The sequence below is a fragment of the Talpa occidentalis genome, unplaced genomic scaffold, assembly GCF_014898055.3.
Source record: "Talpa occidentalis isolate TD23 unplaced genomic scaffold, MPIMG_talOcc4v2.1 talOcc4.14, whole genome shotgun sequence".
Taxonomy (NCBI): domain Eukaryota; kingdom Metazoa; phylum Chordata; class Mammalia; order Eulipotyphla; family Talpidae; genus Talpa; species Talpa occidentalis.
The window spans coordinates 66,824,309-66,840,228 of NW_023601433.1; the positions used below are offsets into that span (position 1 = coordinate 66,824,309).

Genomic DNA, 15,920 nt, shown 5'->3' on the forward strand with positions numbered 1-15,920 from the left:
CTCACTTGAGTGGAAAGATATTCCTGCAAACCGACTGAGAGATATATTTAGAGGCAAATGGTAATGTCAGCACAGTTATGCATAGAACAAGAAACAGCTCTTTAAACTTACGAAGCAATTAGTGATGCTATCATATTAGGTGGTATTTTAATATGTCTAAAATTCATGGAAGATTGAATTCAAGAAAAAGGAAACACATGTATCTATATGTATGGAAACACAGGCTAGGCTTAAGAGGCACAAGTTGAAATTTAGCAAAGATTTCAGTCTACACAAAACAGTCTAGAAATCAATGGGTGGTGTTTGAAATGATAAAGATTGAAATTCATGCTGACAGTCCTAGAGAAACAGTACCTAAATATCTCAGATCTCATCTATGTTTAGTATCTGTTGATTTAATATGCAAAAAATAATGCCAGTATTAGTCCAGATCCTGAAGAGTTAAACTGAGAGTATACTGAGACAGGTTGCCTCTAAACAAGATTCAAAAATAGCTCTTAACAGAGAAAACTAATAGCTAAAAGGCTTGTACTCTGGAGGTAGAAATGTCGAGATCTTTAAATGTTAAAGAATCATATCTTGGTTTGACAGATCTAGCTAATCTTGAAAGGGCAACTTTCCATTTGAATACTAAGCAGGAGTTTATGGCCTAACCTCACAGAGACACAGAAGCATGCATTTAATGTTTGCTAGAAGAGGCAATGCAATGCTGGGGACAGAAATGATATAGTGTACTACTCTGTGTGATTTTCCTCGGGTGAAAAAGCTAAACATGATTAAAGGTGAACATTTTTGTTTTCCATACAACTCTAATCAAAATGGCACAGTCATTTCACTGTAGGCAATAGAAATGTGCACTACAGAGCATTTATAACATTAAATCCCAGTACATGGATGGGTTCATTTCAAATATTATCATTAGAAAGTGAGGGAAGCAAACACTTTACAAGTCTCTTCCAAACTAATTCTTCTCCCAGATCCATGTGTTGTCCGACCCAGGATCTCGCCTGGGTTAAATCAGAACAAACTACATACCCTCATTAGAAAGTCATTCTCTTTATACTTTCTTCAGAAGACAGTGTCATTCATCCTAAAGAGGTTGTACTAATCTAGTATTTGGAAGGTTTTTTTAATAAATTCATTTTGATGTTTTACTACATTATGACCCTCCTCCTACTCTTTCTGCTCAAATATCAGCATTCACCCATATTCTAGGATCAGAGTTACAGACTGGAATCTAATCAAGGCCATTCCATTTGGACTACCCTTAAACAGTTCTCGAAAGCACTGCCTCCAAAGGTGAAGGTCAGGGAAGGGGATCTGAGGGGAAAACCCTTTTGACTTCCTCAACAAGAATAAATACACTAAATGTTCATACAAGAATAACTATTGTTAAGTGTAGCAATTTTCCATTGTAAATGTCAAGCACTGAATGGAGAAGATTTTACCCATATGTTAAGTAGCTCCTCTACCCTTCCACAAAGTTCAAAGGGAATTGGCGAGTAAGTTATCTTGCAAATTACAGTAAAGGTGTGTGTTTTTCCTTGCTGTAAACTGGAAAAAGTAGAAGGCAAATAAGACCTTTCAAACTTCTCTTAAGCCACCAAATAAATGTTCTCGGGCCTTTAATCATTCTAGCAGGGTAAAATTTCTTTCCTCCAAGTTTGAGGAGGTACTGAAATTTATCCTTCCCCTGAAAAATTTAATACGGCTAAAATACTGTTCAAAAAGATGAAATCTAGTCCTAGATTTCATTACTGTACTATTAAAGTGATCTATCTCTTATGCACTATGATATATCAAGATGAAACACTGCTTTAGGTTCAAGGGGAACAAGGCTACTGTTTCCTTCTGAAAGTTAAGCCTTTGATATTTGATGAAATAGCATTTCATCAAAATGAAGAATAAAAGAGAAAGGCAGCCAGTTTAATAATGAACTGAGAACATTTATCTAGCTTATGTTTGCTTTTGGAAAGGACAATTAATGCTATAGAAAACTTACTGAACTAATATTCTGCTGATTTTTCTTCACTCGATTAATCTCTGGAGTATCTTTTACTGCTGTGCCAGCTCCTATTTCTTTCTTATAAAATACCTTTATTGTAAGAGAAAGAAAAAAATAACTCTAAGCTTATTAGAATTCAAGTCTTAGATCCATTTCTTATAAAAGAGACATTTCTCAAGTTTTAAAGTAATGTGGATACAGCTTCCATTTATGAGGACCAATGTTATATTAATCAATTAAATAATCCATTATAAGAACAAATGTTCAACTTGGTTTTCTTGTATAGTTAGAAAAGGTGGTTGCAGATTATTTACTCTAAGAATATAAGCAAACCAACTAGCATTTCCTTTTTCAAACATAAATATATCACGTGTGCATTTGAGAAAATTCAAAATACATATTATGAAAGCCCATCAAACAGCTATAATTTATCAAAAAAGCATGAAATTTTTAGTAGTGCTCTTCTCTAAACATCAAGATGACCTCATTCCCTTCAAAGAAAATATAAATTACATCATCAACATCAACATTAATCAGGCTATTTTCCTTATCTTCTATTTAGTTGTTCATCTTCCCCAAGGACTCTCCACTCCTATAACATCTACTACCCCTTTCAAACACAAAGCAAAGCAAAAGCACAGGAAAATATAATAATTACAAGAAAAACATAGGTGAACAGAGTTACTGTCCCTGGTAATCCAGGAAGCTCTAGTGAGGATTGGGAGGGACAGATGTTTTCCTCCATAAGTTAGAAATGTGGACACAATCGAATCACAGGCAATGAGGTAGCAAACAGCCTTTTCCCACTCATCTTCTTTTCCAAAGGACTTCCTTCCATTGCTTAGCACAGTCTGCCTTTGAAGACCCTAAAGGTACCTGACCTGCTTATGCTAAGGGTTGGAGTTTGTCAGCTTATTAGAAAGTAGGAAATATTCCAGAAGTGCTCAGACTTAGTAGAATTTACATATTGATAAGACTTGTTTAATTACTAAGTGAGCTAATTCTATATTAAAATATTGGCTGCATATTGATTTTTGTAATTTTTATAATTTTAGAATTCAAGTTTATATGCACATTAAACATAAACCCAGCCCTTAACTAATGCTACTGATGCAATTCGTACTCCTCAAGATAAAAATATAACAGTTTAGAATTGTTTACAAACTAGCCCTAGATATATCATCAGTGCAAATAATCAGTGACCAGAAAGAAAATAACCTCATCTTCAAAGTAAATCTGTGTGAAAAAATAGGGCTTCTTTCTTGAGTGAAATGCTAAAATGTAGTTAAAAATAACTGTCACTTGTACCAAAGAAGAAAATTTGAATTTGTAATTCTAAAACAATCTTGATAAATTATAACTTGTCAGAACATTTGGTACTTTTATTCTTTTAAAGAAAGATAATACATTTGATAGAAATTCAAGCAGTGCAGCAGAAAATCAAACAAAGAGAAAAAAAGGCTCTCCTTACAAAACACAATTTAAAGGTGAGAACTGAAAAGAAATCACAGCTACTCACCGCACTAATGTTTTGTTGAGTTGTTTTAATCCTCTGAATTTCGGGGGTATCTGCCACAGTAGAATAGTTAGAAAGCATCTTCTCTGCTTCATCTTTATACTTTTTCTGAAAATATAAACAATTGATAGGAATCTGAAATTGTGTATGTACAAGCACATATCAAAGTATATATATAAGAGAGAAAATACTACTTCTTTCAATTCTACCACATACAAGCGCTCTATATTATCTTTTTTTAATTTAAATTTTATTTTTATATTACCCATACAATTACAACCCCCTTATTTTTACCCCAAGCCCTCCTTTCCCCGCCTCCCACACCCCATAGAGTGTCTCTTGTTCATAGTTATTTGTTGATTTTGATATTTTCTTTCTTATAGTTATTCTTTTTCCTGGTCCCTTATTTAAGTTTTCTAGATTCCTGCTATGAGTGAGACCATCCGGTATTTTTCTTTTTCTTTTTGGCTTATTTCGCTGAGCATGATCCCTTCCAGCGCCATCCATGTTGCTGCAAATTGCATGTGTTTATCTTTTTTGAATGCTGAGTAATATTCCATGGTGTATATGTACCACATCTTCTTGATCCAGTCATCTATTTTTGGGCATTTGGGTTGTTTCCAAAGCTTAGCTATTGTAAACAGTGCTGCTATAAACATAGGGGTGCAGGTGCTCTTTGGAATTGATGTTTCTGTGTCCTTTGGGTAAATACCTAGCAGTGGAATTGCTGGATCATATGGAAGCTCTATGTTTAGTAGGTCCAGAAATCTCCACACAGCTCTCCATAGTGGTTGGACCAATTTGCACTCCCACCAACAGTGCAGCAGAGTTCCTTTTTCTCCACATCCTTGCCAACATTTGTTGTTGCTAGTTTTTTTAATATGTGCCATTCTCACTGGTGTAAGATGGTATCTCATGGTAGTTTTGATTTGCATTTCCCTGATTACAAGTGATGTTGAACATTTTTACAGCAATGCTGATGCAACCGCAGAAATAAAGGGGGCATTCAAAAAAAGTAAGCAAACAGTCCAGGGAAGCAGCCTCACTTCTAATCAGACAAGGGCTCCCACCCCACCCAAAGGCTCAGGAGACAGTCTTGACGGACATGCCACTTTTAATTGAACTATTCTTTCATGTTCAATGATGGAGGAGAAGGATGGAAAAACTGGAAAGGAGGCACCACAAGATCAGAAACCTGGCTCACACAATGTCAAGAGCTGGAGATGGGGGTAGAAGGGATTAACATAGCTTTTAACCCAGCTATAGGGACTAAGATCCTTAGGCGCTAATGCCTAGATCACAAAATACAAGGACCCAGGCAGGTAGCAGACTGCTGTAGGGGGTGTCAGGAGGGCAGACCTGAAGGTAAAGATATGGAGATTGAGGGCCAGTGTAGAAATCAGGCCCCCTTCAAATTCTACAGTTTGTTCAAAGTCAACAACAAACCACTCCATGAAGGAGTGAGCCCCTCCCAAAGAGAAGTCTTTATCAGTGCAATCTCTACACTGGCACGGGGCATCAGTCCTTCTGCCCACCTGTGCCTATGCAGGTGCTCCTTTTGGCCAACTCTCTGTCCCTCTGCAGGGCAGCAGCCTTTCTGCCTGCCTGTGACCTGTACCATGCCGGGGCGTCTCTTCACTGACCTCCCTCAGCAGGGGCAGCTCTCCTCAAGGCCTGCTTGCCTGCAACCACACAGGTCTCTCTCTTAGCAAACCTGTCCCTTTCGGGGCAGCCCTTTCTGTCCATTTAGTCCTTTATTCTGGTCTCCCTTTTATAATAAACCTGCCCTTCTGGATATAACTAACATCGCTGTGTCATTGAGAAACTTGCCTGGGAACTTGCCAGTGCTGGTGAAAGGGGAACTCTGGTGAAAGCTTTCCCAGAGTGAACCCAAGGACCCTATGCTCTGAACCCAACAACTCCAAAAATGACATCAGTTTAAAATACTCTTTTTGCGCAATTAGCCTGTAGCTCCCTGAGGGCAAAGGTATGACTAATTTCTAATTTTATGTATAGTTTTGCAGATAGTCAGGAAGTACTGGCTGAATGAATGAACACATGAACTTGGAACTGTTGAGACAGTAATTTTTCTCCATTGACTCAAATGGTCATTTACTCATTTTACTTATTTAACTAGGGTTTTAGTTCAGCTAATATAATTAGTGTCAACTTTATCAAGTTCATGTGTCATCGTGTAACACCCAAGGAGAAATGAAAACACACTGCAGGACAATTCTACTGCCTGGTCATCTAAGGAGACTGAGAAGCATTCAACTCCTTTGACATTTTAACTCTGCCTTCTTGACACTCTCCTTTTAAACCAGGGAATGCTTAGGGGACTTGCTTATGTTTTAAATGGAATTTTAATAAATCTTTGATCTGGTCAATCTCTGTTAAAATTATTTTCAACATAAGCCCCATTAATAAAATTTAATTCTTTGATCAGTTTTCTATGAAATTAAAAAGTCATTCCCTTTATATTTTTCCATAGGTTTTCATTCTTTTCAATGAAAATGTTACAGCAAAGCAATTATTCTCTAGTGAATACTTTTGCCCAAATCAGATTTTATTAATAACTTCTTCCATTAAATATTTTCTTTTGTGGTCATCATGATGTCGTTTTGTGGAGTTGTGGGGTTCTTGGGTTCACTCTGGGAAAGGTTTCACCAGAGCTCCCATTTCAGCGGCCCGCGGTGAGTTCCCCAGGCGAGTTTCTCCATGAGACTGAGACATAAGTTATATTTAAAGAGCAGGTTTATTAGGGAAAGGGAAAGGTTTTGCTAAGAGGCCTGCATGGTTGCAGGCAGGCGGCCTTGAGGAGAGCTGCCTCCGCTGAGAGAGGTCAGGGAAGAGAAGTCCCAGCATGGGACAGGTCATGGGCAGGCAGGAGGCTGCTGCCCTGCAGAGGGAGAGAATTGATGGAAAGAGGCACCTGCATAGTCACAGGTGGGCAGTGGGAGTGCTGCCCCCAGCCTGTGCAGAGACTGCACTGATATAGTCCTTTTCTCTTTGGGAGGGGTCACTCCTCCATGGAGTGGCTGCTTGTAGCTGATGTTGGATAACAGGCAAAACTGAAAGGGATCAGAGATTCCAAGGTGGGCCCAATCTCTGTATCTCTACCCTTAGGCCTGTGCTCCACTCCCTTTAGCAGTCTCTGACCCTGCTAGGGTCTCATGCCTTGTGATAAGGCACTGGTGCCTAAGGGTCATGACCTCTACAGCTGGGTTAATGGTCATGTTATTCCCCTTGACCCACACCTCCTGGTGTGAGTCAGGTTTTAGTCTTGTGTGGCCTCCTTTCCAGTTTTTCTATTCTTGTCCTCCATCAATCATTTGTCCAATATCCAGTTTTTCTGGATAGATAGGTAATAGATATACTTGGCGAATTAAATTTTACCAAGAAAACTTAGTTTTTGTCTTAATTTTTACTTAATATTCAATTTCACCTTATATCTTGTGCAGTTTTATCTGCTCTTAATATTAATTGGGCTTGCTTATTTTAATGATGTTAACTATGAAGCGGGTAAGAGACAACTTATTTTGAAATCTTTTTTTCTGTAGTGTGAGCATTACAGTCAAGTGTGCAATAGTTAAAAAAAAAAAAAGTCAAAATGTCTGGACTCAAAGGCGGGCATGGGGGTGGGGGGTGGCTCAGGCACTCAATGTTTGTTGAATAGAATTATAGCAGTTGTCTCTTCATTAGTGAGATTAGCCAAGTTTAGCAAATGGTTCCTTTACAACACAGTGAACTGACTTTAAATACAACACACCAACATGGCCCCTGAAAATCTATGTCAGACACAGCGCACATGGTGACAGTCTATTAGAATAAATAATTCTGAGCAACTTTATTCTCTACCAACCTCACTGTAGATTTCAGACGCTCTCTTGGCTCGAAGCATATCTGGGATATCCATACTCATTTGCATTCCTTTCCCTTTGATTTCATTTTCTAGATCTTTCTTATATTCTTTCTAAAGGAACAGGAAATAATCATCAGAGTCTTGCTCAACTTTCCATAGGAATGTTTATAGTTATGTGTTTGAATCTCAAAACCACTCATGTGGAAATGCCATTTATATTTTTTCCACATACAATTTCTCAAATGTTTGTTTCAAACTTGGTAACCCATTACATTCTTACCTGGCTGGCCATTTCGGAGGCTCTCTTAGCTCGCTGGATCTCTAAAGTGTCTGCGCTCACCTGCATGCCTCTCCCTTTAATCTCTGTCTCCAGATCTTTTTTATAGTCTTTCTATAGAAAATAAAACATGCAATTAAGGCTCTATAATAATTTGAAACAGTGACATCAATCTAAGAAATTAATGATAAAGAAAAAAGCACAAAAAGATCCAACGTTGCAAAGACCAGGGGAAGGACTTAATGGAAGAGAACAGAGCTGGACAGAGACCCTAACGCCTGTGGTGGGCAGCCTGGACATAAGAAGGGTATAGAATGAGGACAGGCATGGTCTGTTCACAGAGGGGGATTCGAACACCAGAGCAAAGATTATGGATTCTACATAGACATTTAATTCTGCAAGGGTTGTTCTGGCAAGCTATCACAATGATCCAGGTCACAGAGATGGCAGCCTGGACGAGGGTGGGGAGAAGTAGATGGATTTAGGAAACCATTGTGGGTTGGAGTCAATAAAATTTGCTGACAAGAAGAATCTAAGTGACTTCTGGGATTTCATTTGAGAAAGCGGTAAAAAGGGGGAGGAAAAATAGGGGGATAGTAAGGATTTTGGTTTGAGCATGGAATGTTGAGATTTCTGTTTTTGTGCATTTTACGTACGACTTCCATGTGGTAATGCTTATCAGACAAGAGGGATATGGTTGCATACTCATATTTATGTAATAGAACATGTCATTTTTCTGTAGGAACTGTATAAAGTAACATGGGAAAGGGTCTATGATATTAAGCGAGAAAAGCAAGCACAGAAAAAATGTGATATTTAAGTTTTTTTTAAGTCTATGGGTATAGAAGTACATGTTTACCCAAAAATACATAAAAACAGCCCTGAAAGGCTGTACAACACGTTAATGACAATGACTATCTCTCAGGAAGAGAACAAAATTAGGGGCCAATTGAAAAGAGCTTTGCAAGTGCCTGTTCAGTATGCATCTCCTCCTCCATCCCACTGCCATTTTTAATGGAATCCTTATTGGTCAAGAATCCTAAGCCACGCCAGGTTTATTTGTCTAACCCAATTATGTCATTCCCATCCCCCTGGCAGAACCTAACCCTAAGGATGTAGGGAGATTCCAGCATACCAGTGACTCTCCTGGCAGATAATCAGCTGCCTGCCACCCTCCGGCTTTCCTCAGTGGGGTCAGATCTCCACCAGCATTTCTTTTTTTTTTTTTTTTTTTTTTTAATAGAGGCATGCTTTTATTTATTTGTTTGCTGGTTTGTTTGTTTTGTTTATACATGCACTGGGTACAGTCAGAAGCGCGGGAGGGTGAGAGAATTCACCAGAGGCAGAGCGGGGAGCAGAGCAGGCAGAAGGACCGAAGTTCACTGCTGAGGGGAGCAGCGGGCAGCAGGAGAGGTCTGCGCGCCATGTGGGACCCTCCTCTGGTGGCCGGGGAGCAGCCGGGGATCGAACCGGCGCCGCAGAGGCCGCGGGCAGCTTCGCAACCCAGCGCTCAACCGCTGCGCCACTGGGGAGGCCCTCCACCAGCATTTCTTAACTGAAAGGGTCACATTGTAGTTCTCAGAAGCTTCACTGAAGCCTCCTCTAATCTGCCTTGGGATAAGCAAGCACCACCCCTTAACCAGCACCCCAGTAAACCCAGTGGAATGTGAGCACCTATTTTCTTATATATAGTTTCAATCAAGGTCCAACATTGGAATATTACTGGATCAACCTGAATCCTGGGTCCACATGTGACCCCCATCATTGTGCTGGGGTCTGGAGTGCAATGTGCTGGTGCTCTGGTTTGTTTCTCACGGTCCCACATTTGTTTACTTAACACCCTATGTCATTTAACAGTGTCTGACATGTAAGTATTCTAACTTGTGTTTTTACCAAAAAAAAAAAAGTATGTTCAGCCTGTACATATTCTTCTTTAATAATTAAAGGGAACATTTTTAAAATATTTTAATAGAATTAAAAATATATATTGTGACAGGGGAGGTAATGAAAATCAACCTGTCCAAAATGTATAAATCGAAAATTCAGAGCTAATTCCTTGAAAAAAAATCACGAAATTTTCTGCCAGAAGAGAGAGAAACGGATTTTTCTCTAAAATGATCATTTCCACATAGAAAGGAGGCAGAGAGAATCATTTTTAAAAATGCATTGATTGAAAAAAGATTACTTGAATATAGCTGCTTATTATCATTTACACGTAAAGTTTGTAGAACATATACACTCTTTGAGAAAGATTTGCTGAAGAGAAAATCAGCTGAAAATATATTCTCAGTTGTTAAATAAATATACTCACCTCACTAGCCATTTCAGATGCCCGTTTTGCTCTTTGAATATCAAGAACTTCTGAATTAAGATCCATCCCTTTCCCTTTTATTTCATTTTCCAAATCTTTTTTATATTCTTTCTATGAGACAAGAATATTACAGTTCAAAATTTACTGGGAAGCACTTACTGATATGCTGTTTTATATGTTCTATAAAAACCACAGAAAGGAGAAAATATTTCCAGAAAGAACTCTGACTATTCATGCCATTTATTTTCTACAGAGATTTCAGTTTTTCTTTTATTCATGTCAGGGTGGCTTCCAATATCTCATATTTTTCTCTTTCTTCCTTTCTTCCAATATATTTTGGTACCATAATGGTACAACATTTAAAAATGATTACTTCCCTTTCTTTAAGATTTATTTTTTATTTATACAATAGCTGGGGTACAGGCCAGAGGTGTGGGAGGGTGAGAGGATTCACCAGAGACAGAGCAGGGAAAGAACAGGCAGACAGACCAAGAGCACTGCTGAGGGGAGCAGCAGGTGAGACAGAAGAGGTCTGCCACGCCATGTGGGAATCTCCCTGGCCGGCCGGGAATCGAACCGGTGCTGCTGAGGCTGCGGACAGCTTCACAGCACTGTGCTCAACCCCCTGCACCACTGGGGAGGCCCATGATTACTTCTCTTTCAAAGGTCAGAAATATCTTAGGAATACATGCCTCTTATTATTTGAAGTATATCTTTGAAAATGATCTACAAAATATGAATCATTAAAAGAACATAGTTGAAAACAATGGAAAATTGCAAAAATCATTTATAAACTATAAAAATGGATGTAGCCAAGTTTAAAAAAATGTTTTGCAAAGGGAAATAATTTTTGACTGATAGCATGTTTGAATTTTACCTATTTTACCAAATGTTTTATAAGTACTTATATACAACAGAAGTTTCTTTGTGCTAATGAATTTTTTATTTTCACACTACTTGGATTATGAAAACAATCATATTTTACTCCAACTAAGTTAGAGTTATGTCTAACTTACTAGATGAAAAATGAAACTTCCTTTAATGATAAGCAATCACAATCCAGTCAATTCTAGGGTTCGTTTGATATTATTTTCTTCTTTATCCAGTATAATTAAATTAACTGGTCCTCTGCTTAACTAATAGCCTACAAGACATTGTAATGACCTGCATGTAATTTTGAAAAGAGCCAAATGACCTGAATGAAAGTCAATTATTTCACTTCTTTGTCATGTGACCTTCAGGAAGACTTTAAGTAACACAGCCTTGATTTCCACACTGGCAAAATGAAAATAAAAATACCCGTTCTACCAAGGTCAAAGGGCAATGGAGGAAAATCAAATGAAATGAAGCATAAAAGGGTATTTTTGAAAATTATAAAAGGCAACATAAATGTAGAAAAACATAAGAATACAAAGTCATCTTAAAGCTAAAAGCCTACATTTAGAAAGGGGAGTTACAATTTCATTATCACAAAGATTCCCTTTTAAAATTAGACATCTCTGTAACTTAATTAAAAGGTTTTTAATCATAGTCTTCTGGGCTTTTCCTATGCTGAAACGTTCTGAATCAGTAAGTTAAAAAGAGAAATAAAAGAAAAAGGCAACAGTATGTATAATAAAGTCATTTATAGATCTCAAAATAGATCTTACATTGTCATTTGGGTATTAATGATAAATTTGTTTATACCCTTCAAAAAATCTATATAAATAGTGCCTATTTTTTAATTGGAAGCAATAATAGTAGGAAATTACCATTTGATTAGCTTACAAAAAAAATTATAGGAACTACAAGTGGGAAAAGATGGGGCAGTAAGAAAACTATCTAAAGAAAACTATTAGATAAAAAGTATTATGCCTATTTCAGCCCAACATACACCAATGAGTCACAATCAATTTCTAGAAGCAGGTAAATGGTAAAAGCCAATTGGCATTTGGCGGATATACCTCTAGAGAGGTAATTATACTCTATTTATTTCACTGGCTTAAGATATTCCTTTCAGGAATACTTTCTTCAGATCAAAATTTAGAGTGAAATGGATTCCTCTAACACTTCCCCTTAAGATAAAGAAAATCTATTAAAACGGAGAGCTGAAAGAGCTGTAAGTTAGTTCTTAGCCACTTAAAAACAAAAACAGAAAACAACCTTTTAAAATGATGGACTAAGCATGGTATTTTTAATTGTTAGCTTTGAGGACCTTAATGTTCAACAAGTTTTTTTTTATTTATATTATTTATTTATGCATATAAGAACTGGGGTGTAGGCCAGAGGTGTGGGGGGCTGGGGCAAGAGGGGTGAGAGGATTCACCAGCAACAGAGTGGGGAGCAGAACAGGCAGATCTACTAAAATACACTGCTGAGTGGAGCAGCAGGCAAGACAGGAGAAGCAAGACATCCAACTCATCCTGCAGTTGCTGGTGATAGCTTGATAGTACTGAGATTTTAACCCCTTTGTCACTGGGGAGGCCCTGAGCATGGTATTTTTAATTGTTAGTTTTGAGGACCTTCATGTTCAACAAATTTATTAATTGTGAGCCAAAACTGACCACTAACTTGGGGATGGGAGGTGGGATTCCTGCTGAAACAACAATGGACAATGAACATGAGCTCTTATGTTCTATATGATAAATGTATATTTCCCTACTTAGAACACACACCACTTATAAATAATGTGTTATTGATTCAGACCTTGACACACGAGCACCTCGTTTCCAATGTCAGATGTGACAAGAACGCTGCAGGAAAGCTTGCCTCACTCATATTCAAAGGTTTTTTTCAATCTGCCATAAAGCTATAGGTATTTATGGAGTTTCTAAGCTACAACCCAAACACAAGATATTTTTCAAGTGTTTCTAGGAAATCCTGTTAATTTCTTCCTGTGTCTCTAAGTGGAAATGCTAACCCAGTTTTTCCTGTTTTCAATAAAACCGAAAAACTTTATTAGTAAAGGTCAAAGTGAGGGAAAGAGTAATGGATAAATATCTCAATCCCTGAATTAGTAATGGATTACTAAGCAAATATTCTCCGGGTTATTTCTTAAGTTTTCTTTTCTGATATTTAATAGTAAAAAGTAGCATCTTACCTCCTTTAGAAGGTTGGTGATGTATTTTACATGTAAAAATTCCGGAGTTTTGTCTAAATCCAGTGATGACCTTCCTTTAATCTCATTTTCATAATCCTCTCTGTAAACTTTCTGTTAAATAAGAACACATAAATTTTAATTTAGAAAATATTAGTGACTGATGAAAAGATATCAAAATGAGTTCCTAGAACAAAACCGATATTTTTCTTGTATTATTCTACCACTTCAGAGTGTTCTTATCACCAGGAAAATAACTCCAACTTTATCATAAATTTTAGAATTCTACCAAACAAAAGCAAGGTCCTCAAGTACCATGTGTTCTGGGGAAGAATTGTGAATAAGTATGTATAGTATCTCAATGGTACGTTATTGTTTGACGTTAGCCCTCATGGGGAAGAAAACCAATAACATTGATCTGCATCACCAATAACATCAATAACTGCATCACCTCACTAGTTCACTCAAATTATATCATTCACTTGAAGAAAACCTGATGGCATGGAAGTCCATTCAAACCAAAGATCATGTCTGTTCATATCCTCATCCCTCTCTCAGTCTTTTGTGAATTCAGGCAAGACCATTTCTAAAATGTAATGCAATCTGGAAGGGAAGTCAAAGATTTTCCAACAATGATTTTGGCACTTATGAGATGAATCCAGTTACACTGAGAGGAGAATTTATCTTGAACCTATCAATGGTTCTTCAGGTAAGAGATCACAAAAACAAATGAAAGATGGGCCTCCCTGGTGGTGCAAGAGGTTAATTCTCAGCACTATGAAGCTATCTGCAGCCTCTGCAGCATGACTTTGACCCACATGGTGACCAGGGAGCTGACCCACATGGTGCAGTAGACCTCTCCTGTCTCATCCACTGCTCCACTCAGCAGTGTATTTCAGTAGATCTGCCTGTTCTGCTCTCCACTCTGTCTCTGGTGAATTCTCTCATCACCACCACCCCCGCCCCACACTTCTGGCCTACACCCCAGTTCTTGTATGCATAAATAAATAAAGTAAATCTTTATTTAAAAAAAAAAAAGAAATGAAAGATGATGGCAGTAATTGTGGATGGCCTAAATCCACACCCCACTGGCCCTTTGACATTCTCTGTCACCCTCCACCTGTGAGTGTCTAAATTCTGGCATTCCAACTACATGTCTGAAGATCAATAACAGTGTGTACTTCATGACTATAAAGATAGTCACTCTAAATAATAAAAATATGTCAAATATTTACCAAACAACGGTCCAGATTTTACCAGCTAAATATTTAATTCAAATTGTATCACAAACATATTAAAGTAAATTCTGTATGAGCTTGCTATTAATACAAAATGAAAAGCTATTTCTCTATTCATCACATACTCACCATGGAAACAAATAATTTTATAAAGAAATTCTCCAAACCATGATGGAGAATAAAAGTTGTCCCTTACCACATTTATGTTACACACAGCTTTTTAACAAATAATATAGGAATAGCCATGAGAAAAGGCCACAACAATTGTTCTGTAAGTACTAAAACCTAACAAAACTATATATTTAAGAAGTTACACTGAGAACATTCTGAATTAAAAGAATTACAGATACACCAAGGAAGAATGACAAGAACTTGTCCTCACCTTAATGTGGAGCAGAGATAATAAAGCCTTAAGGCTGAATCTAAGGTGTTTCCTGATCAAAACAAAAAGACTTTTCAAAAAAGTGAAATATAAGTATATGTGTATTTCTTTATTTATATCAGACATTTCATTTCCAGGAGCTCTCCTCCTCTGAAAAAAAATTATTTTATTGAAGGAAGTAATTAAGAAAGGTCAGTTATGACTAGAAGTGGTCAATGTATAAGGGGGAATAAAACTTCAGTGTGTTTTTTGTTAGGAGTGCGACATGTAGGAATCAGTACACAAAGAACTTTTCAAAGTCAGGTTTAGAGCTATCTTCTAGAAAACACACTGATTCAACCTATGTCTGGCATTAGAAGAAAGTGAGAGAAACATGATTATAGGCTACAAAAAAAAAATTAGATCTTTTCCTAAGATCATAAATGCTTAGTTTCACATGTAAGAGGCCCCTCAAGAAATTCATGGTCAAGCTTACCTCTTAAGAATAAAAACCATCTCGAAGACATCTGTCTTTATAGCTACTTCATTGGTCTGGAGTTTAAAGACATCTTTCACAGCAAACTAAGTAAGATTTTTAGACATATTATCTTTCTAGCTATTATAGAATAAATTTGTCCAAATCTATTTTCTGTTGGAAGATTTCTCTTTTCTCAAGCCCTGCTGAGCAGAAACATAATTGCTGAGCTTTAAAAATCTAATAGCCAATGGCTATAATTAAAGGGAAAATATGTCTCAGCCTCTGCATAGGATAATTCCTCCCTGGTGAAAATACTAGAAATCAGAATAGCAAAAACTGAAAGCCAACATTAACAAAATATCCATAGAGCCCTAATTCTACAGCACATAAATACATCAGATGTGTAAACATTAAAGCAATTTATACTTGATATCAAAACAACCAACTAAAAGCCATTAATTAATTCATTTAACTGGTTTTCTTTTTAGGTGTCGACATTTTATTTTCCTTTTGTGTTGTGTAGTCACAGCAACAGTAAAACAAAATACTAGTTATCAGACTATCAAAGTCTGTACAAGGAAGCGTGCTTACATGGGAAGTACTGTACTTCTTCAGTGCTGGGGCTATCTTTAAAGTCCCTGTCATCTGCACAGTGAAATTTGTTTTGGGGGACTTTTTTCTCTTTGGAGGGTCAAACTACATTAGAAAATAATCAACTTTGAGCTTCATGTAAAGATAATTAAGTCAATTTTGTCTACCAACTATATAAGACGTGGGTATCTATATAATTTTTGGA

At 37.2% G+C, this 15,920-nt stretch overlaps 1 protein-coding gene across 11 annotated transcripts in view; it reads right to left on the minus strand.

Annotated features, from left to right (window-relative positions):
* Window positions 1–15,920, minus strand: part of NEBL (nebulette) — a 376,811-nt gene that overhangs the window by 35,523 nt on the left and 325,368 nt on the right. For 7 of the 11 annotated variants that reach the window (XM_037510690.2, XM_054695118.1, XM_054695121.1 and 4 more), the window contains 6 exons: window positions 13,051–13,161; window positions 9,972–10,082; window positions 7,664–7,774; window positions 7,384–7,494; window positions 3,525–3,629; window positions 2,003–2,095 (listed from right to left, as the gene is read on the minus strand). The exons of the other annotated variants lie outside the window; for them this stretch is intronic. In XM_037510690.2, the coding sequence (XP_037366587.1) occupies window positions 2,003–2,095; window positions 3,525–3,629; window positions 7,384–7,494; window positions 7,664–7,774; window positions 9,972–10,082; window positions 13,051–13,161 (642 nt within the window). The remainder of the gene's footprint in view (window positions 1–2,002; window positions 2,096–3,524; window positions 3,630–7,383; window positions 7,495–7,663; window positions 7,775–9,971; window positions 10,083–13,050; window positions 13,162–15,920) is intronic. 11 annotated transcript variants of the gene reach the window in all.